Genomic DNA, 25,737 nt, shown 5'->3' on the forward strand with positions numbered 1-25,737 from the left:
TCCTGCAGTATAATGGAGCCAACATCCAGCTGACAGTAGTGCCAACATATAATGACCCATCCTGTTGTCCTGCAGTATAATGAAGCCAACATCCAGCTGACAGTAGTGTATAATGACCCATCCTGTTGTCCTGCAGTATAATGGAGCCAACATCCAGCTGACAGTAGTGTATAATGACCCATCCTGCAGTATAATGGAGCCAACATCCAGCTGACAGTAGTGTATAATGACCCATCCTGCAGTATAATGGAGCCAACATCCAGCTGACAGTAGTGTATAATGACCCATCCTGTTGTCCTGCAGTATAATGGAGCCAACATCCAGCTGACAGTAGTGTATAATAACCCATCCTGTTGTCCTGCAGTATAATGGAGCCAACATCCAGCTGACAGTATAATGACCCATCCTGTTGTGTATAATGGACCCATCCTGCATTATAATGGAGCCAACATCCAGCTGACAGTAGTGTATAATGACCCATCCTGTTGTCCTGCAGTATAATGGAGCCAACATCCAGCTGACAGTAGTGTATAATGACCCATCCTGTTGTCCTGCAGTATAATGGAGCCAACATCCAGCTGACAGTAGTGTATATTAACCCATCCTGTTGTCCTGCAGTATAATGGAGCCAACATCCAGCTGACAGTAGTGTATAATGACCCATCCTGCAGTATAATGAAGCCAACATCCAGCTGACAGTAGTGTATAATGACCCATCCTGTTGTCCTGCAATATAATGGAGCCAACATCCAGCTGACAGTAGTGTATATTAACCCATCCTGCAGTATAATGGAGCCAACATCCAGCTGACAGTAGTGTATAATGACCCATCCTGCAGTATAATGGAGCCAACATCCAGCTGACAATAGTGTATAATGACCCATCCTGTTGTCCTGCAGTATAATGGAGCCAACATCCAGCTGACAGTAGTGTATAATGACCCATCCTGCAGTATAATGGAGCCAACATCCAGCTGACAAGTAGTGTATAATGACCCATCCTGTTGTCCTGCAGTATAATGGAGCCAACATCCAGCTGACAGTAGTGTATAATGACCCATCCTGCAGTATAATGGAGCCAACATCCAGCTGACAGTAGTGTATATTAACCCATCCTGTTGTCCTGCAGTATAATGGAGCCAACATCCAGCTGACAGTAGTGTATAATGACCCATCAGTAGTGTATAATGCAGTATAATGGAGCCAACATCCAGCTGACAGTAGTGTATAATGACCCATCCTGCAGTATAATGGAGCCAACATCCAGCTGACAGTAGTGTATATTAACCCATCCTGTTGTCCTGCAGTATAATGGAGCCAACATCCAGCTGACAGTAGTGTATATTAACCCATCCTGTTGTCCTGCAGTATAATGGAGCCAACATCCAGCTGACAGTAGTGTATAATGACCCATCCTGTTGTCCTGCAGTATAATGGAGCCAACATCCAGCTGACAGTAGTGTATAATGACCCATCCTGTTGTCCTGCAGTATAATGGAGCCAACATCCAGCTGACAGTAGTGTATAATGACCCATCCTGTTGTCCTGCAGTATAATGGAGCCAACATCCAGCTGACAGTAGTGTATAATGACCCATCTTGCAGTATAATGGAGCCAACATCCAGCTGACAGTAGTGTATAATGACCCATCCTGTTGTCCTGCAGTATAATGGAGCCAACATCCAGCTGACAGTAGTGTATATTAACCCTTCCTGCAGTATAATGGAGCCAACATCCAGCTGACAGTAGTGTATAATGACCCATCCTGTTGTCCTGCAGTATAATGGAGCCAACATCCAGCTGACAGTAGTGTATATTAACCCATCCTGTTGTCCTGCAGTATAATGGAGCCAACATCCAGCTGACAGTACTGTATAATGACCCATCCTGCAGTATAATGGAGCCAACATCCAGCTGACAGTAGTGTATAATGACCCATCCTGTTGTCCTGCAGTATAATGGAGCCAACATCCAGCTGACAGTAGTGTATATTAACCCATCCTGCAGTATAATGGAGCCAACATCCAGCTGACAGTAGTGTATAATGACCCATCCTGTTGTCCTGCAGTATAATGGAGCCAACATCCAGCTGACAGTAGTGTATAATGACCCATCCTGTTGTCCTGCATTATAATGGAGCCAACATCCAGCTGACAGTAGTGTATATTAACCCATCCTGTTGTCCTGCAGTATAATGGAGCCAACATCCAGCTGACAGTAGTGTATAATGACCCATCATGCAGTATAATGGAGCCAACATCCAGCTGACAGTAGTGTATAATGACCCATCCTGCAGTATAATGGAGCCAACATCCAGCTGACAGTAGTGTATATTAACCCATCCTGTTGTCCTGCAGTATAATGGAGCCAACATCCAGCTGACAGTAGTGTATAATGACCCATCCTGCAGTATAATGGAGCCAACATCCAGCTGACAGTAGTGTATAATGACCCATCCTGTTGTCCTGCAGTATAATGGAGCCAACATCCAGCTGACAGTAGTGTATATTAACCCATCCTGTTGTCCTGCAGTATAATGGAGCCAACATCCAGCTGACAGTAGTGTATAATGACCCATCATGCAGTATAATGGAGCCAACATCCAGCTGACAGTAGTGTATAATGACCCATCCTGCAGTATAATGGAGCCAACATCCAGCTGACAGTAGTGTATAATGACCCATCCTGTTGTCCTGCAGTATAATGAAGCCAACATCCAGCTGACAGTAGTGTATAATGACCCATCCTGTTGTCCTGCAGTATAATGGAGCCAACATCCAGCTGACAGTAGTGTATAATGACCCATCCTGCAGTATAATGGAGCCAACATCCAGCTGACAGTAGTGTATAATGACCCATCCTGCAGTATAATGGAGCCAACATCCAGCTGACAGTAGTGTATAATGACCCATCCTGTTGTCCTGCAGTATAATGGAGCCAACATCCAGCTGACAGTAGTGTATAATAACCCATCCTGTTGTCCTGCAGTATAATGGAGCCAACATCCAGCTGACAGTAGTGTATAATGACCCATCCTGCATTATAATGGAGCCAACATCCAGCTGACAGTAGTGTATAATGACCCATCCTGTTGTCCTGCAGTATAATGGAGCCAACATCCAGCTGACATCCTGTTGTCCTGCAGTATAATGGACCCATCCTGTTGTCCTGCAGTATAATGGAGCCAACATCCAGCTGACAGTAGTGTATATTAACCCATCCTGTTGTCCTGCAGTATAATGGAGCCAACATCCAGCTGACAGTAGTGTATAATGACCCATCCTGCAGTATAATGAAGCCAACATCCAGCTGACAGTAGTGTATAATGACCCATCCTGTTGTCCTGCAATATAATGGAGCCAACATCCAGCTGACAGTAGTGTATATTAACCCATCCTGCAGTATAATGGAGCCAACATCCAGCTGACAGTAGTGTATAATGACCCATCCTGCAGTATAATGGAGCCAACATCCAGCTGACAATAGTGTATAATGACCCATCCTGTTGTCCTGCAGTATAATGGAGCCAACATCCAGCTGACAGTAGTGTATAATGACCCATCCTGCAGTATAATGGAGCCAACATCCAGCTGACAGTAGTGTATAATGACCCATCCTGTTGTCCTGCAGTATAATGGAGCCAACATCCAGCTGACAGTAGTGTATAATAACCCATCCTGTTGTCCTGCAGTATAATGGAGCCAACATCCAGCTGACAGTACTGTATAATGACCCATCCTGCAGTATAATGGAGCCAACATCCAGCTGACAGTAGTGTATAATGACCCATCCTGTTGTCCTGCAGTATAATGGAGCCAACATCCAGCTGACAGTAGTGTATAATGACCCATCCTGTTGTCCTGCAGTATAATGGAGCCAACATCCAGCTGACAGTAGTGTATAATGACCCATTCTGTTGTCCTGCAGTATAATGGAGCCAACATCCAGCTGACAGTAGTGTATAATGACCCATCCTGCAGTATAATGGAGCCAACATCCAGCTGACAGTAGTGTATAATGACCCATCCTGTTGTCCTGCAGTATAATGGAGCCAACATCCAGCTGACAGTAGTGTATATTAACCCATCCTGCAGTATAATGGAGCCAACATCCAGCTGACAGTAGTGTATAATGACCCATCCTGTTGTCCTGCAGTATAATGGAGCCAACATCCAGCTGACAGTAGTGTATAATGACCCATCCTGTTGTCCTGCATTATAATGGAGCCAACATCCAGCTGACAGTAGTGTATATTAACCCATCCTGTTGTCCTGCAGTATAATGGAGCCAACATCCAGCTGACAGTAGTGTATAATGACCCATCATGCAGTATAATGGAGCCAACATCCAGCTGACAGTAGTGTATAATGACCCATCCTGCAGTATAATGGAGCCAACATCCAGCTGACAGTAGTGTATATTAACCCATCCTGTTGTCCTGCAGTATAATGGAGCCAACATCCAGCTGACAGTAGTGTATAATGACCCATCCTGCAGTATAATGGAGCCAACATCCAGCTGACAGTAGTGTATAATGACCCATCCTGTTGTCCTGCAGTATAATGGAGCCAACATCCAGCTGACAGTAGTGTATATTAACCCATCCTGTTGTCCTGCAGTATAATGGAGCCAACATCCAGCTGACAGTAGTGTATAATGACCCATCATGCAGTATAATGGAGCCAACATCCAGCTGACAGTAGTGTATAATGACCCATCCTGCAGTATAATGGAGCCAACATCCAGCTGACAGTTGTGTATAATGACCCATCCTGCAGTATAATGGAGCCAACATCCAGCTGACAGTAGTGTATATTAACCCATCCTGTTGTCCTGCAGTATAATGGAGCCAACATCCAGCTGACAGTAGTGTATAATGACCCATCCTGCAGTATAATGGAGCCAACATCCAGCTGACAGTAGTGTATAATGACCCATCCTGCAGTATAATGGAGCCAACATCCAGCTGACAGTAGTGTATATTAACCCATCCTGTTGTCCTGCAGTATAATGGAGCCAACATCCAGCTGACAGTAGTGTATATTAACCCATCCTGTTGTCCTGCAGTATAATGGAGCCAACATCCAGCTGACAGTAGTGTATAATGACCCATCCTGTTGTCCTGCAGTATAATGGAGCCAACATCCAGCTGACAGTAGTGTATAATGACCCATCCTGTTGTCCTGCAGTATAATGGAGCCAACATCCAGCTGACAGTAGTGTATAATGACCCATCTTGCAGTATAATGGAGCCAACATCCAGCTGACAGTAGTGTATAATGACCCATCCTGTTGTCCTGCAGTATAATGGAGCCAACATCCAGCTGACAGTAGTGTATATTAACCCATCCTGCAGTATAATGGAGCCAACATCCAGCTGACAGTAGTGTATAATGACCCATCCTGTTGTCCTGCAGTATAATGGAGCCAACATCCAGCTGACAGTAGTGTATATTAACCCATCCTGTTGTCCTGCAGTATAATGGAGCCAACATCCAGCTGACAGTACTGTATAATGACCCATCCTGCAGTATAATGGAGCCAACATCCAGCTGACAGTAGTGTATAATGACCCATCCTGTTGTCCTGCAGTATAATGGAGCCAACATCCAGCTGACAGTAGTGTATATTAACCCATCCTGCAGTATAATGGAGCCAACATCCAGCTGACAGTAGTGTATAATGACCCATCCTGTTGTCCTGCAGTATAATGGAGCCAACATCCAGCTGACAGTAGTGTATAATGACCCATCCTGTTGTCCTGCATTATAATGGAGCCAACATCCAGCTGACAGTAGTGTATATTAACCCATCCTGTTGTCCTGCAGTATAATGGAGCCAACATCCAGCTGACAGTAGTGTATAATGACCCATCCTGCAGTATAATGGAGCCAACATCCAGCTGACAGTAGTGTATAATGACCCATCCTGTTGTCCTGCAGTATAATGGAGCCAACATCCAGCTGACAGTAGTGTATAATGACCCATCCTGTTGTCCTGCATTATAATGGAGCCAACATCCAGCTGACAGTAGTGTATATTAACCCATCCTGTTGTCCTGCAGTATAATGGAGCCAACATCCAGCTGACAGTAGTGTATATTAACCCATCCTGTTGTCCTGCAGTATAATGGAGCCAACATCCAGCTGACAGTAGTGTATAATGACCCATCCTGTTGTCCTGCAGTATAATGGAGCCAACATCCAGCTGACAGTAGTGTATAATGACCCATCCTGTTGTCCTGCAGTATAATGGAGCCAACATCCAGCTGACAGTAGTGTATAATGACCCATCTTGCAGTATAATGGAGCCAACATCCAGCTGACAGTAGTGTATAATGACCCATCCTGTTGTCCTGCAGTATAATGGAGCCAACATCCAGCTGACAGTAGTGTATATTAACCCATCCTGCAGTATAATGGAGCCAACATCCAGCTGACAGTAGTGTATAATGACCCATCCTGTTGTCCTGCAGTATAATGGAGCCAACATCCAGCTGACAGTAGTGTATAATAACCCATCCTGTTGTCCTGCAGTATAATGGAGCCAACATCCAGCTGACAGTACTGTATAATGACCCATCCTGCAGTATAATGGAGCCAACATCCAGCTGACAGTAGTGTATAATGACCCATCCTGTTGTCCTGCAGTATAATGGAGCCAACATCCAGCTGACAGTAGTGTATATTAACCCATCCTGTTGTCCTGCAGTATAATGGAGCCAACATCCAGCTGACAGTAGTGTATAATGACCCATCCTGTTGTCCTGCAGTATAATGGAGCCAACATCCAGCTGACAGTAGTGTATAATGACCCATCCTGTTGTCCTGCAGTATAATGGAGCCAACATCCAGCTGACAGTAGTGTATATTAACCCATCCTGTTGTCCTGCAGTATAATGGAGCCAACATCCAGCTGACAGTAGTGTATAATGACCCATCCTGCAGTATAATGGAGCCAACATCCAGCTGACAGTAGTGTATAATGACCCATCCTGTTGTCCTGCAGTATAATGGAGCCAACATCCAGCTGACAGTAGTGTATAATGACCCATCCTGTTGTCCTGCAGTATAATGGAGCCAACATCCAGCTGACAGTAGTGTATATTATGGACCCATCCTGTTGTCCTGCAGTATAATGGAGCCAACATCCAGCTGACAGTAGTGTATAATAACCCATCCTGCAGTATAATGGAGCCAACATCCAGCTGACAGTAGTGTATAATGACCCATCCTGTTGTCCTGCAGTATAATGGAGCCAACATCCAGCTGACAGTAGTGTATAATGACCCATCCTGTTGTCCTGCAGTATAATGGAGCCAACATCCAGCTGACAGTAGTGTATAATGACCCATCCTGCAGTATAATGGAGCCAACATCCAGCTGACAGTAGTGTATAATGACCCATCCTGCAGTATAATGGAGCCAACATCCAGCTGACAGTAGTGTATAATGACCCATCCTGTTGTCCTGCAGTATAATGGAGCCAACATCCAGCTGACAGTAGTGTATAATGACCCATCCTGCAGTATAATGGAGCCAACATCCAGCTGACAGTAGTGTATAATGACCCATCCTGCAGTATAATGGAGCCAACATCCAGCTGACAGTAGTGTATAATGACCCATCCTGTTGTCCTGCAGTATAATGGAGCCAACATCCAGCTGACAGTAGTGTATAATGACCCATCCTGCAGTATAATGGAGCCAACATCCAGCTGACAGTAGTGTATAATGACCCATCCTGTTGTCCTGCAGTATAATGGAGCCAACATCCAGCTGACAGTAGTGTATAATGACCCATCCTGCAGTATAATGGAGCCAACATCCAGCTGACAGTAGTGTATAATGACCCATCCTGTTGTCCTGCAGTATAATGGAGCCAACATCCAGCTGACAGTAGTGTATAATGACCCATCCTGCATTATAATGGAGCAGTATAATGGAGCCAACATCCAGCTGACAGTAGTGTATAATGACCCATCCTGTTGTCCTGCAGTATAATGGAGCCAACATCCAGCTGACAGTAGTGTATAATGACCCATCCTGTTGTCCTGCAGTATAATGGAGCCAACATCCAGCTGACAGTAGTGTATATTAACCCATCCTGTTGTCCTGCAGTATAATGGAGCCAACATCCAGCTGACAGTAGTGTATAATGACCCATCCTGCAGTATAATGAAGCCAACATCCAGCTGACAGTAGTGTATAATGACCCATCCTGTTGTCCTGCAATATAATGGAGCCAACATCCAGCTGACAGTAGTGTATATTAACCCATCCTGCAGTATAATGGAGCCAACATCCAGCTGACAGTAGTGTATAATGACCCATCCTGTTGTCCTGCAGTATAATGGAGCCAACATCCAGCTGACGGTAGTGTATAATGACCCATCCTGCAGTATAATGGAGCCAACATCCAGCTGACAGTAGTGTATAATGACCCATCCTGCAGTATAATGGAGCCAACATCCAGCTGACAGTAGTGTATAATGACCCATCCTGTTGTCCTGCAGTATAATGGAGCCAACATCCAGCTGACAGTAGTGTATAATGACCCATCCTGTTGTCCTGCAGTATAATGGAGCCAACATCCAGCTGACAGTAGTGTATATTAACCCATCCTGTTGTCCTGCAGTATAATGGAGCCAACATCCAGCTGACAGTAGTGTATATTAACCCATCCTGTTGTCCTGCAGTATAATGGAGCCAACATCCAGCTGACAGTAGTGTATAATGACCCATCCTGTTGTCCTGCAGTATAATGGAGCCAACATCCAGCTGACAGTAGTGTATAATGACCCATCCTGTTGTCCTGCAGTATAATGGAGCCAACATCCAGCTGACAGTAGTGTATAATGACCCATCCTTGCAGTATAATGGAGCCAACATCCAGCTGACAGTAGTGTATAATGACCCATCCTGTTGTCCTGCAGTATAATGGAGCCAACATCCAGCTGACAGTAGTGTATATTAACCCATCCTGCAGTATAATGGAGCCAACATCCAGCTGACAGTAGTGTATAATGACCCATCCTGTTGTCCTGCAGTATAATGGAGCCAACATCCAGCTGACAGTAGTGTATATTAACCCATCCTGTTGTCCTGCAGTATAATGGAGCCAACATCCAGCTGACAGTACTGTATAATGACCCATCCTGCAGTATAATGGAGCCAACATCCAGCTGACAGTAGTGTATAATGACCCATCCTGTTGTCCTGCAGTATAATGGAGCCAACATCCAGCTGACAGTAGTGTATATTAACCCATCCTGCAGTATAATGGAGCCAACATCCAGCTGACAGTAGTGTATAATGACCCATCCTGTTGTCCTGCAGTATAATGGAGCCAACATCCAGCTGACAGTAGTGTATAATGACCCATCCTGTTGTCCTGCATTATAATGGAGCCAACATCCAGCTGACAGTAGTGTATATTAACCCATCCTGTTGTCCTGCAGTATAATGGAGCCAACATCCAGCTGACAGTAGTGTATAATGACCCATCCTGCAGTATAATGGAGCCAACATCCAGCTGACAGTAGTGTATAATGACCCATCCTGTTGTCCTGCAGTATAATGGAGCCAACATCCAGCTGACAGTAGTGTATAATGACCCATCCTGTTGTCCTGCATTATAATGGAGCCAACATCCAGCTGACAGTAGTGTATATTAACCCATCCTGTTGTCCTGCAGTATAATGGAGCCAACATCCAGCTGACAGTAGTGTATATTAACCCATCCTGCATTATAATGGAGCCAACATCCAGCTGACAGTAGTGTATAATGACCCATCCTGTTGTCCTGCAGTATAATGGAGCCAACATCCAGCTGACAGTAGTGTATAATGACCCATCCTGTTGTCCTGCAGTATAATGGAGCCAACATCCAGCTGACAGTAGTGTATAATGACCCATCCTGCAGTATAATGAAGCCAACATCCAGCTGACAGTAGTGTATAATGACCCATCCTGCAGTATAATGAAGCCAACATCCAGCTGACAGTAGTGTATAATGACCCATCCTGTTGTCCTGCAGTATAATGGAGCCAACATCCAGCTGACAGTAGTGTATAATGACCCATCCTGCAGTATAATGGAGCCAACATCCAGCTGACAGTAGTGTATAATGACCCATCCTGCAGTATAATGGAGCCAACATCCAGCTGACAGTAGTGTATAATGACCCATCCTGTTGTCCTGCAGTATAATGGAGCCAACATCCAGCTGACAGTAGTGTATAATGACCCATCCTGTTGTCCTGCAGTATAATGGAGCCAACATCCAGCTGACAGTAGTGTATAATGACCCATCCTGTTGTCCTGCAGTATAATGGAGCCAACATCCAGCTGACAGTAGTGTATATTAACCCATCCTGTTGTCCTGCAGTATAATGGAGCCAACATCCAGCTGACAGTAGTGTATAATGACCCATCCTGCAGTATAATGGAGCCAACATCCAGCTGACAGTAGTGTATAATGACCCATCCTGTTGTCCTGCTGTATAATGGAGCCAACATCCAGCTGACAGTAGTGTATATTAACCCATCCTGCAGTATAATGGAGCCAACATCCAGCTGACAGTAGTGTATAATGACCCATCCTGTTGTCCTGCAGTATAATGGAGCCAACATCCAGCTGACAGTAGTGTATATTAACCCATCCTGTTGTCCTGCAGTATAATGGAGCCAACATCCAGCTGACAGTAGTGTATAATGACCCATCCTGTCCTGCAGTATAATGAAGCCAACATCCAGCTGACAGTAGTGTATAATGACCCATCCTGTTGTCCTGCAGTATAATGGAGCCAACATCCAGCTGACAGTAGTGTATATTAACCCATCCTGCAGTATAATGGAGCCAACATCCAGCTGACAGTAGTGTATAATGACCCATCCTGTTGTCCTGCAGTATAATGGAGCCAACATCCAGCTGACAGTAGTGTATAAGTGTATAATGACCCATCCTGCAGTATAATGGAGCCAACATCCAGCTGACAGTAGTGTATAATGACCCATCCTGCAGTATAATGGAGCCAACATCCAGCTGACAGTAGTGTATAATGACCCATCCTGTTGTCCTGCAGTATAATGGAGCCAACATCCAGCTGACAGTAGTGTATAATGACCCATCCTGTTGTCCTGCAGTATAATGGAGCCAACATCCAGCTGACAGTAGTGTATATTAACCCATCCTGTTGTCCTGCAGTATAATGGAGCCAACATCCAGCTGACAGTAGTGTATAATGACCCATCCTGCAGTATAATGGAGCCAACATCCAGCTGACAGTAGTGTATAATGACCCATCCTGTTGTCCTGCAGTATAATGGAGCCAACATCCAGCTGACAGTAGTGTATATTAACCCATCCTGCAGTATAATGGAGCCAACATCCAGCTGACAGTAGTGTATAATGACCCATCCTGTTGTCCTGCAGTATAATGGAGCCAACATCCAGCTGACAGTAGTGTATAATGACCCATCCTGCAGTATAATGGAGCCAACATCCAGCTGACAGTAGTGTATAATGACCCATCCTGCAGTATAATGGAGCCAACATCCAGCTGACAGTAGTGTATAATGACCCATCCTGTTGTCCTGCAGTATAATGGAGCCAACATCCAGCTGACAGTAGTGTATAATAACCCATCCTGTTGTCCTGCAGTATAATGGAGCCAACATCCAGCTGACAGTACTGTATAATGACCCATCCTGCAGTATAATGGAGCCAACATCCAGCTGACAGTAGTGTATAATGACCCATCCTGTTGTCCTGCAGTATAATGGAGCCAACATCCAGCTGACAGTAGTGTATAATGACCCATCCTGTTGTCCTGCAGTATAATGGAGCCAACATCCAGCTGACAGTAGTGTATAATGACCCATTCTGTTGTCCTGCAGTATAATGGAGCCAACATCCAGCTGACAGTAGTGTATAATGACCCATCCTGCAGTATAATGGAGCCAACATCCAGCTGACAGTAGTGTATAATGACCCATCCTGTTGTCCTGCAGTATAATGGAGCCAACATCCAGCTGACAGTAGTGTATATTAACCCATCCTGCAGTATAATGGAGCCAACATCCAGCTGACAGTAGTGTATAATGACCCATCCTGTTGTCCTGCAGTATAATGGAGCCAACATCCAGCTGACAGTAGTGTATATTAACCCATCCTGTTGTCCTGCAGTATAATGGAGCCAACATCCAGCTGACAGTAGTGTATAATGACCCATCCTGCAGTATAATGGAGCCAACATCCAGCTGACAGTAGTGTATAATGACCAAATCCTGTTGTCCTGCAGTATAATGGAGCCAACATCCAGCTGACAGTAGTGTATATTGACCCATCCTGCAGTATAATGGAGCCAACATCCAGCTGACAGTAGTGTATAATGACCCATCCTGTTGTCCTGCAGTATAATGGAGCCAACATCCAGCTGACAGTAGTGTATAATGACCCATCCTGTTGTCCTGCATTATAATGGAGCCAACATCCAGCTGACAGTAGTGTATATTAACCCATCCTGTTGTCCTGCAGTATAATGGAGCCAACATCCAGCTGACAGTAGTGTATAATGACCCATCCTGCAGTATAATGGAGCCAACATCCAGCTGACAGTAGTGTATAATGACCCATCCTGCAGTATAATGGAGCCAACATCCAGCTGACAGTAGTGTATATTAACCCATCCTGTTGTCCTGCAGTATAATGGAGCCAACATCCAGCTGACAGTAGTGTATAATGACCCATCCTGCAGTATAATGGAGCCAACATCCAGCTGACAGTAGTGTATAATGACCCATCCTGTTGTCCTGCAGTATAATGGAGCCAACATCCAGCTGACAGTAGTGTATATTAACCCATCCTGTTGTCCTGCAGTATAATGGAGCCAACATCCAGCTGACAGTAGTGTATAATGACCCATCATGCAGTATAATGGAGCCAACATCCAGCTGACAGTAGTGTATAATGACCCATCCTGCAGTATAATGGAGCCAACATCCAGCTGACAGTAGTGTATAATGACCCATCCTGCAGTATAATGGAGCCAACATCCAGCTGACAGTAGTGTATAATAACCCATCCTGTTGTCCTGCAGTATAATGGAGCCAACATCCAGCTGACAGTAGTGTATAATGACCCATCCTGCAGTATAATGGAGCCAACATCCAGCTGACAGTAGTGTATAATGACCCATCCTGCAGTATAATGGAGCCAACATCCAGCTGACAGTAGTGTATATTAACCCATCCTGTTGTCCTGCAGTATAATGGAGCCAACATCCAGCTGACAGTAGTGTATATTAACCCATCCTGTTGTCCTGCAGTATAATGGAGCCAACATCCAGCTGACAGTAGTGTATAATGACCCATCCTGTTGTCCTGCAGTATAATGGAGCCAACATCCAGCTGACAGTAGTGTATAATGACCCATCCTGTTGTCCTGCAGTATAATGGAGCCAACATCCAGCTGACAGTAGTGTATAATGACCCATCCTGCAGTATAATGGAGCCAACATCCAGCTGACAGTAGTAACCCATCCTAGTATAATAACCCATCCTGTTGTCCTGCAGTATAATGGAGCCAACATCCAGCTGACAGTAGTGTATAATGACCCATCCTGCAGTATAATGGAGCCAACATCCAGCTGACAGTAGTGTATAATGACCCATCCTGCAGTATAATGGAGCCAACATCCAGCTGACAGTAGTGTATAATGACCCATCCTGTTGTCCTGCAGTATAATGGAGCCAACATCCAGCTGACAGTAGTGTATATTAACCCATCCTGTTGTCCTGCAGTATAATGGAGCCAACATCCAGCTGACAGTAGTGTATAATGACCCATCCTGTTGTCCTGCAGTATAATGGAGCCAACATCCAGCTGACAGTAGTGTATAATGACCCATCCTGTTGTCCTGCAGTATAATGGAGCCAACATCCAGCTGACAGTAGTGTATATCCTGCAGTATAATGGAGCCAACATCCAGCTGACAGTAACCCATCCTGTTGTCCTGCAGTATAATGGAGCCAACATCCAGCTGACAGTAGTGTATATTAACCCATCCTGTTGTCCTGCAGTATAATGGAGCCAACATCCAGCTGACAGTAGTGTATAATGACCCATCCTGTTGTCCTGCAGTATAATGGAGCCAACATCCAGCTGACAGTAGTGTATAATGACCCATCCTGTTGTCCTGCAGTATAATGGAGCCAACATCCAGCTGACAGTAGTGTATAATGACCCATCCTGCAGTATAATGGAGCCAACATCCAGCTGACAGTAGTGTATAATGACCCATCCTGTTGTCCTGCAGTATAATGGAGCCAACATCCAGCTGACAGTAGTGTATATTAACCCATCCTGCAGTATAATGGAGCCAACATCCAGCTGACAGTAGTGTATAATGACCCATCCTGTTGTCCTGCAGTATAATGGAGCCAACATCCAGCTGACAGTAGTGTATATTAACCCATCCTGTTGTCCTGCAGTATAATGGAGCCAACATCCAGCTGACAGTACTGTATAATGACCCATCCTGCAGTATAATGGAGCCAACATCCAGCTGACAGTAGTGTATAATGACCCATCCTGTTGTCCTGCAGTATAATGGAGCCAACATCCAGCTGACAGTAGTGTATATTAACCCATCCTGCAGTATAATGGAGCCAACATCCAGCTGACAGTAGTGTATAATGACCCATCCTGTTGTCCTGCAGTATAATGGAGCCAACATCCAGCTGACAGTAGTGTATAATGACCCATCCTGTTGTCCTGCATTATAATGGAGCCAACATCCAGCTGACAGTAGTGTATATTAACCCATCCTGTTGTCCTGCAGTATAATGGAGCCAACATCCAGCTGACAGTAGTGTATAATGACCCATCCTGCAGTATAATGGAGCCAACATCCAGCTGACAGTAGTGTATAATGACCCATCCTGTTGTCCTGCAGTATAATGGAGCCAACATCCAGCTGACAGTAGTGTATAATGACCCATCCTGTTGTCCTGCATTATAATGGAGCCAACATCCAGCTGACAGTAGTGTATATTAACCCATCCTGTTGTCCTGCAGTATAATGGAGCCAACATCCAGCTGACAGTAGTGTATAATGACCCATCCTGCAGTATAATGGAGCCAACATCCAGCTGACAGTAGTGTATAATGACCCATCCTGCAGTATAATGGAGCCAACATCCAGCTGACAGTAGTGTATATTAACCCATCCTGTTGTCCTGCAGTATAATGGAGCCAGCATCCAGCTGACAGTAGTGTATAATGACCCATCATGCAGTATAATGGAGCCAACATCCAGCTGACAGTAGTGTATAATGACCCATCCTGCAGTATAATGGAGCCAACATCCAGCTGACAGTAGTGTATATTAACCCATCCTGTTGTCCTGCAGTATAATGGAGCCAACATCCAGCTGACAGTAGTGTATAATGACCCATCATGCAGTATAATGGAGCCAACATCCAGCTGACAGTAGTGTATAATGACCCATCCTGCAGTATAATGGAGCCAACATCCAGCTGACAGTAGTGTATAATGACCCATCCTGTTGTCCTGCAGTATAATGGAGCCAACATCCAGCTGACAGTAGTGTATATTAACCCATCCTGTTGTCCTGCAGTATAATGGAGCCAACATCCAGCTGACAGTAGTGTATAATGACCCATCCTGTTGTCCTGCAGTATAATGGAGCCAACATCCAGCTGACAGTAGTGTATAATGACCCATCCTGTTGTCCTGCAGTATAATGGAGCCAACATCCAGCTGACAGTAGTGTATATTAACCCATCCTGTTGTCCTGCAGTATAATGGAGCCAACATCCAGCTGACAGTAGTGTATATTAACCCATCCTGTTGTCCTGCAGTATAATGGAGCCAACATCCAGCTGACAGTAGTGTATAATGACCCATCCTGTTGTCCTGCAGTATAATGGAGCCAACATCCAGCTGACAGTAGTGTATAATGACCCATCCTGTTGTCCTGCAGTATAATGGAGCCAACATCCAGCTGACAGTAGTGTATAATGACCCATCCTGCAGTATAATGGAGCCAACATCCAGCTGACAGTAGTGTATAATGACCCATCCTGTTGTCCTGCAGTATAATGGAGCCAACATCCAGCTGACAGTAGTGTATATTAACCCATCCTGCAGTATAATGGAGCCAACATCCAGCTGACAGTAGTGTATAATGACCCATCCTGTTGTCCTGCAGTATAATGGAGCCAACATCCAGCTGACAGTAGTGTATATTAACCCATCCTGTTGTCCTGCAGTATAATGGAGCCAACATCCAGCTGACAGTACTGTATAATGACCCATCCTGCAGTATAATGGAGCCAACATCCAGCTGACAGTAGTGTATAATGACCCATCCTGTTGTCCTGCAGTATAATGGAGCCAACATCCAGCTGACAGTAGTGTATATTAACCCATCCTGCAGTATAATGGAGCCAACATCCAGCTGACAGTAGTGTATAATGACCCATCCTGTTGTCCTGCAGTATAATGGAGCCAACATCCAGCTGACAGTAGTGTATAATGACCCATCCTGTTGTCCTGCATTATAATGGAGCCAACATCCAGCTGACAGTAGTGTATATTAACCCATCCTGTTGTCCTGCAGTATAATGGAGCCAACATCCAGCTGACAGTAGTGTATAATGACCCATCCTGCAGTATAATGGAGCCAACATCCAGCTGACAGTAGTGTATAATGACCCATCCTGTTGTCCTGCAGTATAATGGAGCCAACATCCAGCTGACAGTAGTGTATAATGACCCATCCTGTTGTCCTGCATTATAATGGAGCCAACATCCAGCTGACAGTAGTGTATATTAACCCATCCTGTTGTCCTGCAGTATAATGGAGCCAACATCCAGCTGACAGTAGTGTATAATGACCCATCCTGCAGTATAATGGAGCCAACATCCAGCTGACAGTAGTGTATAATGACCCATCCTGCAGTATAATGGAGCCAACATCCAGCTGACAGTAGTGTATATTAACCCATCCTGTTGTCCTGCAGTATAATGGAGCCAACATCCAGCTGACAGTAGTGTATAATGACCCATCATGCAGTATAATGGAGCCAACATCCAGCTGACAGTAGTGTATAATGACCCATCCTGCAGTATAATGGAGCCAACATCCAGCTGACAGTAGTGTATATTAACCCATCCTGTTGTCCTGCAGTATAATGGAGCCAACATCCAGCTGACAGTAGTGTATATTAACCCATCCTGTTGTCCTGCAGTATAATGGAGCCAACATCCAGCTGACAGTAGTGTATAATGACCCATCCTGTTGTCCTGCAGTATAATGGAGCCAACATCCAGCTGACAGTAGTGTATAATGACCCATCCTGTTGTCCTGCAGTATAATGGAGCCAACATCCAGCTGACAGTAGTGTATAATGACCCATCCTGTTGTCCTGCAGTATAATGGAGCCAACATCCAGCTGACAGTAGTGTATAATGACCCATCCTGTTGTCCTGCAGTATAATGGAGCCAACATCCAGCTGACAGTAGTGTATAATGACCCATCCTGTTGTCCTGCAGTATAATGGAGCCAACATCCAGCTGACAGTAGTGTATATTAACCCATCCTGTTGTCCTGCAGTATAATGGAGCCAACATCCAGCTGACAGTAGTGTATATTAACCCATCCTGTTGTCCTGCAGTATAATGGAGCCAACATCCAGCTGACAGTAGTGTATAATGACCCATCCTGCAGTATAATGGAGCCAACATCCAGCTGACAGTAGTGTATAATGACCCATCCTGTTGTCCTGCAGTATAATGGAGCCAACATCCAGCTGACAGTAGTGTATAATGACCCATCCTGTTGTCCTGCAGTATAATGGAGCCAACATCCAGCTGACAGTAGTGTATAATGACCCATCCTGTTGTCCTGCAGTATAATGGAGCCAACATCCAGCTGACAGTAGTGTATATTAACCCATCCTGTTGTCCTGCAGTATAATGGAGCCAACATCCAGCTGACAGTAGTGTATATTAACCCATCCTGCAGTATAATGGAGCCAACATCCAGCTGACAGTAGTGTATATTAACCCATCCTGTTGTCCTGCAGTATAATGGAGCCAACATCCAGCTGACAGTAGTGTATATTAACCCATCCTGTTGTCCTGCAGTATAATGGAGCCAACATCCAGCTGACAGTAGTGTATATTAACCCATCCTGTTGTCCTGCAGTATAATGGAGCCAACATCCAGCTGACAGTAGTGTATAATGACCCATCCTGTTGTCCTGCAGTATAATGGAGCCAACATCCAGCTGACAGTATTGTATAATGACCCATCCTGTTGTCCTGCAGTATAATGGAGCCAACATCCAGCTGACGGTAGTGTATAATGACCCATCCTGCAGTATAATGGAGCCAACATCCAGCTGACAGTAGTGTATAATGACCCATCCTGCAGTATAATGGAGCCAACATCCAGCTGACAGTAGTGTATAATGACCCATCCTGTTGTCCTGCAGTATAATGGAGCCAACATCCAGCTGACAGTAGTGTATAATGACCCATCCTGTTGTCCTGCAGTATAATGGAGCCAACATCCAGCTGACAGTAGTGTATAATGACCCATCCTGTTGTCCTGCAGTATAATGGAGCCAACATCCAGCTGACAGTAGTGTATAATGACCCATCCTGCAGTATAATGGAGCCAACATCCAGCTGACAGTAGTGTATAATGACCCATCCTGTTGTCCTGCAGTATAATGGAGCCAACATCCAGCTGACAGTAGTGTATAATGACCCATCCTGTTGTCCTGCAGTATAATGGAGCCAACATCCAGCTGACAGTAGTGTATATTAACCCATCCTGTTGTCCTGCAGTATAATGGAGCCAACATCCAGCTGACAGTAGTGTATAATGACCCATCCTGCAGTATAATGGAGCCAACATCCAGCTGACAGTAGTGTATAATGACCCATCCTGTTGTCCTGCAGTATAATGGAGCCAACATCCAGCTGACAGTAGTGTATAATGACCCATCCTGTTGTCCTGCAGTATAATGGAGCCAACATCCAGCTGACAGTAGTGTATAATGACCCATCCTGTTGTCCTGCATTATAATGGAGCCAACATCCAGCTGACAGTAGTGTATATTAACCCATCCTGTTGTCCTGCAGTATAATGGAGCCAACATCCAGCTGACAGTAGTGTATAATGACCCATCCTGTTGTCCTGCAGTATAATGGAGCCAACATCCAGCTGACAGTAGTGTATAATGACCCATCCTGCAGTATAATGGAGCCAACATCCAGCTGACAGTAGTGTATAATGACCCATCCTGTTGTCCTGCAGTATAATGGAGCCAACATCCAGCTGACAGTAGTGTATAATGACCCATCCTGTTGTCCTGCATTATAATGGAGCCAACATCCAGCTGACAGTAGTGTATATTAACCCATCCTGTTGTCCTGCAGTATAATGGAGCCAACATCCAGCTGACAGTAGTGTATAATGACCCATCCTGCAGTATAATGGAGCCAACATCCAGCTGACAGTAGTGTATAATGACCCATCCTGCAGTATAATGGAGCCAACATCCAGCTGACAGTAGTGTATAATGACCCATCCTGCAGTATAATGGAGCCAACATCCAGCTGACAGTAGTGTATAATGACCCATCCTGTTGTCCTGCAGTATAATGGAGCCAACATCCAGCTGACAGTAGTGTATAATGACCCATCCTGTTGTCCTGCAGTATAATGGAGCCAACATCCAGCTGACAGTAGTGTATAATGACCCATCCTGTTGTCCTGCAGTATAATGGAGCCAACATCCAGCTGACAGTAGTGTATATTAACCCATCCTGTTGTCCTGCAGTATAATGGAGCCAACATCCAGCTGACAGTAGTGTATATTAACCCATCCTGCAGTATAATGGAGCCAACATCCAGCTGACAGTAGTGTATATTAACCCATCCTGTTGTCCTGCAGTATAATGGAGCCAACATCCAGCTGACAGTAGTGTATAATGACCCATCCTGTTGTCCTGCAGTATAATGGAGCCAACATCCAGCTGACAGTAGTGTATATTGACCCATCCTGTTGTCCTGCAGTATAATGGAGCCAACATCCAGCTGACAGTAGTGTATAATGACCCATCCTGTTGTCCTGCAGTATAATGGAGCCAACATCCAGCTGACAGTAGTGTATAATGACCCATCCTGTTGTCCTGCAGTATAATGGAGCCAACATCCAGCTGACAGTAGTGTATAATGACCCATCCTGTTGTCCTGCAGTATAATGGAGCCAACATCCAGCTGACAGTAGTGTATAATGACCCATCCTGCAGTATAATGGAGCCAACATCCAGCTGACAGTAGTGTATATTAACCCATCCTGCAGTATAATGGAGCCAACATCCAGCTGACAGTAGTGTATATTAACCCATCCTGTTGTCCTGCAGTATAATGGAGCCAACATCCAGCTGACAGTAGTGTATATTAACCCATCCTGCAGTATAATGGAGCCAACATCCAGCTGACAGTAGTGTATATTAACCCATCCTGTTGTCCTGCAGTATAATGGAGCCAACATCCAGCTGACAGTAGTGTATAATGACCCATCATGCAGTATAATGGAGCCAACATCCAGCTGACAGTAGTGTATAATGACCCATCCTGCAGTATAATGGAGCCAACATCCAGCTGACAGTAGTGTATAATAACCCATCCTGTTGTCCTGCAGTATAATGGAGCCAACATCCAGCTGACAGTAGTGTATATTATCCCATCCTGCAGTATAATGGAGCCAACATCCAGCTGACAGTAGTGTATAATGACCCATCCTGTTGTCCTGCAGTATAATGGAGCCAACATCCAGCTGACAGTAGTGTATAATGACCCATCCTGTTGTCCTGCAGTATAATGGAGCCAACATCCAGCTGACAGTAGTGTATATTAACCCATCCTGTTGTCCTGCAGTATAATGGAGCCAACATCCAGCTGCTGGATCTGCCAGGAATCATAGAAGGAGCTTCCCAAGGTACAGTAACTGGTTACCGTGATGGTTGTCTACTGTGGAGGGGGTTGCTGCCGCGTTCAGTATCCAAACGGTGTTGAACGTTGCAGATACAGATGACACAAGTAGAGCCTTGTTATACATGTCTGAGAGGCATGTTTGTTCTACATAACGTATTTCTATCTTTCTGAACGTTGTGTCCTATCTATTAATGTAGAGCACTGTGTTATCTCTGAGCCATTAATGTAGAACACTGTGTTATCTCTGAGCTATTAATGTAGAGCGCTGTGTTATCTCTGAGCTATTCATATAGAGCGCTGTGTTATCTCTGAGCCATTAACGTAGAGCACTGTGTTATCTCTGAGCCATTAACGTAGAGCACTGTGTTATCTCTGAGCTATTAATGTAGAGCGCTGTGTTATCTCTGAGCCATTAACGTAGAGCACTGTGTTATCTCTGAGCCATTAACGTAGAGCACTGTGTTATCTCTGAGCCATTAACGTAGAGCACTGTGTTATCTCTGAGCCATTAACGTAGAGCACTGTGTTATCTCTGAGCCATTAACGTAGAGCACTGTGTTATCTCTGAGCTATTAATGTAGAGCACTGTGTTATCTCTGAGCTATTAATATAGAGGCCTTTTATGATAGGATGATGATTTGAACTCTTTGTAGTGATTGGGTGACCTCTGACCTGTGTGTGTGTTTCGTAGGTAAGGGTCGAGGTCGGCAGGTCATTGCTGTTGCCAGGACAGCAGATGTGGTCATCATGATGCTGGACGCCACCACCTGGAGACGTACAGAGGTGTGTGTTCTGTTGTTAGTACTCGCAGCTAGTTAGTTACTGCTAAACCATCTAGTGTGTGTTTCCCTGTACTGTTCTGTCTGTCCCACCTGGTTAGTTAGTGTGTTCTGTCTGTCCCAGCTGGTTAGTCAGTGTGTTCTGTCTGTCCCACCTGGTTAGTCAGTGTGTTCTGTCTGTCCCACCTGGTTAGTCAGTGTGTTCTGTCTGTCCCAGCTGGTTAGTCAGTGTGTTCTGTCTGTCCCACCTGGTTAGTCAGTGTGTTCTGTCTGTCCCACCTGTTAGTCAGTGTGTTCAGTCTGTCCCACCTGGTTAGTTAGTGTGTTCAGTCTGTCCCACCTGGTTAGTTAGTGTGTTCTGTCTGTCCCACCTGGTTAGTCAGTGTGTTCAGTCTGTCCCACCTGGTTAGTTAGTGTGTTCAGTCTGTCCCACCTGGTTAGTTAGTGTGTTCAGTCTGTCCCAGCTGGTTAGTCAGTGTGTTCTGTCTGTCCCAGCTGGTTAGTCAGTGTGTTCAGTCTGTCCCACCTGGTTAGTTAGTGTGTTCAGTCTGTCCCACCTGGTTAGTCAGTGTGTTCAGTCTGTCCCACCTGGTTAGTTAGTGTGTTCAGTCTGTCCCACCTGGTTAGTTAGTGTGTTTAGTCAGTGTGTTCAGTCTGTCCCAGCTGGTTAGTCAGTGTGTTCTGTCTGTCCCAGCTGGTTAGTCAGTGTGTTCAGTCTGTCCCAGCTGGTTAGTCAGTGTGTTCTGTCTGTCCCACCTGGTTAGTCAGTGTGTTCTGTCTGTCCCACCTGGTTAGTCAGTGTGTTCTGTCTGTCCCAGCTGGTTAGTCAGTGTGTTCAGTCTGTCCCAGCTGGTTAGTCAGTGTGTTCTGTCTGTCCCACCTGGTTAGTCAGTGTGTTCAGTCTGTCCCAGCTGGTTAGTCAGTGTGTTCTGTCTGTCCCACCTGGTTAGTCAGTGTGTTCTGTCTGTCTCCCCAGGTCAGTTAGTTAGTTAGTGTGTTCTGTCTGTCTCCCCAGGTCAGTTAGTTATTTAGTGTGTTCTGTCTGTCTCCCCAGGTCAGTTAGTTAGTGTGTTCTGTCTGTCTCCCCAGGTCAGTTAGTTAGTGTGTTCTGTCTGTCTCCCCAGGTCAGTTAGTTAGTGTGTTCTGTCTGTCTCCCCAGGTCAGTTAGTTAGTGTGTTCTGTCTGTCTCCCTAGGTCAGTTAGTTAGTGTGTTCTGTCTGTCTCCCCAGGTCAGTTAGTTAGTGTGTTCTGTCTGTCTCCCCAGGTCTGTTAGTTAGTGTGTTCTGTCTGTCTCCCCAGGTCAGTTAGTTAGTGTGTTCTGTCTGTCTCCCCAGGTCAGTTAGTTAGTGTGTTCTGTCTGTCTCCCCCAGGTCAGTTAGTTAGTGTGTTCTGTCTGTCTCCCCAGGTCAGTTAGTTAGTTAGTGTGTTCTGTCTGTCTCCCCAGGTCAGTTAGTTAGTGTGTTCTGTCTGTCTCCCCAGGTCAGTTAGTTAGTGTGTTCTGTCTGTCTCCCCAGGTCAGTTAGTTAGTGTGTTCTGTCTGTCTCCCCAGGTCAGTTAGTTAGTGTGTTCTGTTCTGTCTGTCTCCCCAGGTCAGTTAGTTAGTTGTGTTCTGTCTGTCTCCTCAGGTCAGTTAGTTAGTGTGTTCTGTCTGTCTCCCCAGGTCAGTTAGTTAGTGTGTTCTGTCTGTCTCCCCAGGTCAGTTAGTTAGTGTGTTCTGTCTGTCTCCCCAGGTCAGTTAGTTAGTGTGTTCTGTCTGTCTCCCCAGGTCAGTTAGTTAGTTAGTGTGTTCTGTCTGTCTCCTCAGGTCAGTTAGTTAGTTAGTGTGTTCTGTCTGTCTCCCCAGGTCAGTTAGTTAGTGTGTTCTGTGTTCTGTCTGTCTCCTCCAGGTCAGTTAGTTAGTGTGTTCTGTCTGTCTCCCCAGGTCAGTTAGTTAGTGTGTTCTGTCTGTCTCCCCAGGTCAGTTAGTTAGTTGTGTGTTCTGTCTGTCTCCCCAGGTCAGTTAGTTAGTTAGTGTGTTCTGTCTGTCTCCCCAGGTCAGTTAGTTAGTGTGTTCTGTCTGTCTCCCAGGTCAGTTAGTTAGTGTGTTCTGTCTGTCTCCCCAGGTCAGTTAGTTAGTGTGTTCTGTCTGTCTCCCCAGGTCAGTTAGTTAGTGTGTTCTGTCTGTCTCCCCAGGTCAGTTAGTTAGTGTGTTCTGTCTGTCTCCCCAGGTCAGTTAGTTAGTGTGTTCTGTCTGTCTCCCCAGGTCAGTTAGTTAGTTAGTGTGTTCTGTCTGTCTCCCCAGGTCAGTTAGTTAGTGTGTTCTGTCTGTCTCCCCAGGTCAGTTAGTTAGTGTGTTCTGTCTGTCTCCCCAGGTCAGTTAGTTAGTGTGTTCTGTCTGTCTTAGTTAGTTAGTGTGTTCTGTCTGTCTCCCCAGGTCAGTTAGTTAGTGTGTTCTGTCTGTCTCCCCAGGTCAGTTAGTTAGTGTGTTCTGTCTGTCTCCCCAGGTCAGTTAGTTAGTGTGTTCTGTCTGTCTCCCCAGGTCAGTTAGTTAGTGTGTTCTGTCTGTCTCCCCAGGTCAGTTAGTTAGTGTGTTCTGTCTGTCTCCCAGGTCAGTTAGTTAGTGTGTTCTGTCTGTCTCCCAGGTCAGTTAGTTAGTGTGTTCTGTCTGTCTCCCCAGGTCAGTTAGTTAGTGTGTTCTGTCTGTCTCCCCAGGTCAGTTAGTTAGTGTGTTCTGTCTGTCTCCCAGGTCAGTTAGTTAGTGTGTTCTGTCTGTCTCCCAGGTCAGTTAGTTAGTTAGTGTGTTCTGTCTGTCTCCCAGGTCAGTTAGTTAGTGTGTTCTGTCTGTCTCCCCAGGTCAGTTAGTTAGTGTGTTCTGTCTGTCTCCCCAGGTCAGTTAGTTAGTGTGTTCTGTCTGTCTCCCAGGTCAGTTAGTTAGTGTGTTCTGTCTGTCTCCCCAGGTCAGTTAGTTAGTTGTTCTGTCTCCCCAGGTCAGTTAGTTAGTGTGTTCTGTCTGTCCCCAGGTCAGTTAGTTAGTGTGTTCTGTCTGTCTCCCCAGGTCAGTTAGTTAGTTAGTGTGTTCTGTCTGTCTCCCCAGGTCAGTTAGTTAGTGTGTTCTGTCTGTCTCCCCAGGTCAGTTAGTTAGTTAGTGTGTTCTGTCTGTCCAGGTCAGTTAGTTAGTGTGTTCTGTCTGTCTCCCCAGGTCAGTTAGTTAGTTAGTGTGTTCTGTCTGTCTCCCCAGGTCAGTTAGTTAGTGTGTTCTGTCTGTCTCCCCAGGTCAGTTAGTTAGTGTGTTCTGTCTGTCTCCCCAGGTCAGTTAGTTAGTGTGTTCTGTCTGTCTCCCCAGGTCAGTTAGTTAGTGTGTTCTGTCTGTCTTCAGGTTAGTTAGTGTGTTCTGTCTGTCTCCCCAGGTCAGTTAGTTAGTGTGTTCTGTCTGTCTCCAGGTCAGTTAGTTAGTTAGTGTGTTCTGTCTCTCCCAGGTCAGTTAGTTAGTGTGTTCTGTCTGTCTCCCCAGGTCAGTTAGTTAGTGTGTTCTGTCTGTCTCCCCAGGTCAGTTAGTTAGTGTGTTCTGTCTGTCTCCCCAGGTCAGTTAGTTAGTTAGTGTGTTCTGTGTTCTGTCTGTCTCCCCAGGTCAGTTAGTTAGTGTGTTCTGTCTGTCTCCCCAGGTCAGTTAGTTAGTGTGTTCTGTCTGTCTCCCCAGGTCAGTTAGTTAGTGTGTTCTGTCTGTCTCCCCAGGTCAGTTAGTTAGTTAGTTCTGTGTTCTGTCTGTCTCCCCAGGTCAGTTAGTTAGTGTGTTCTGTCTGTCTCCCCAGGTCAGTTAGTTAGTTAGTGTGTTCTGTCTGTCTCCCCAGGTCAGTTAGTTAGTGTGTTCTGTCTGTCTCCCCAGGTCAGTTAGTTAGTGTGTTCTGTCTGTCTCCCAGGTCAGTTAGTTAGTGTGTTCTG

The 25,737-nt window shown here is 45.4% G+C and overlaps 1 protein-coding gene across 1 annotated transcript in view; it reads left to right on the top strand.

Annotated features, from left to right (window-relative positions):
• LOC135535730 (developmentally-regulated GTP-binding protein 2-like) overlaps window positions 1–21,815 on the top strand; it is a gene marked incomplete at its 3' end in the record, with an annotated part of 61,724 nt that extends 39,909 nt beyond the window's left edge. The window contains exons 5-6 of the mRNA XM_064962161.1: window positions 20,984–21,044; window positions 21,732–21,815. Of these exons, the coding sequence (XP_064818233.1) occupies window positions 20,984–21,044; window positions 21,732–21,815 (145 nt within the window). The remainder of the gene's footprint in view (window positions 1–20,983; window positions 21,045–21,731) is intronic.
• Between the last annotated feature and the right edge of the window lie 3,922 nt (window positions 21,816–25,737).

This window comes from Oncorhynchus masou, unplaced genomic scaffold (assembly GCF_036934945.1).
Source record: "Oncorhynchus masou masou isolate Uvic2021 unplaced genomic scaffold, UVic_Omas_1.1 unplaced_scaffold_506, whole genome shotgun sequence".
NCBI classification, from domain to species: Eukaryota; Metazoa; Chordata; class Actinopteri; order Salmoniformes; family Salmonidae; genus Oncorhynchus; species Oncorhynchus masou.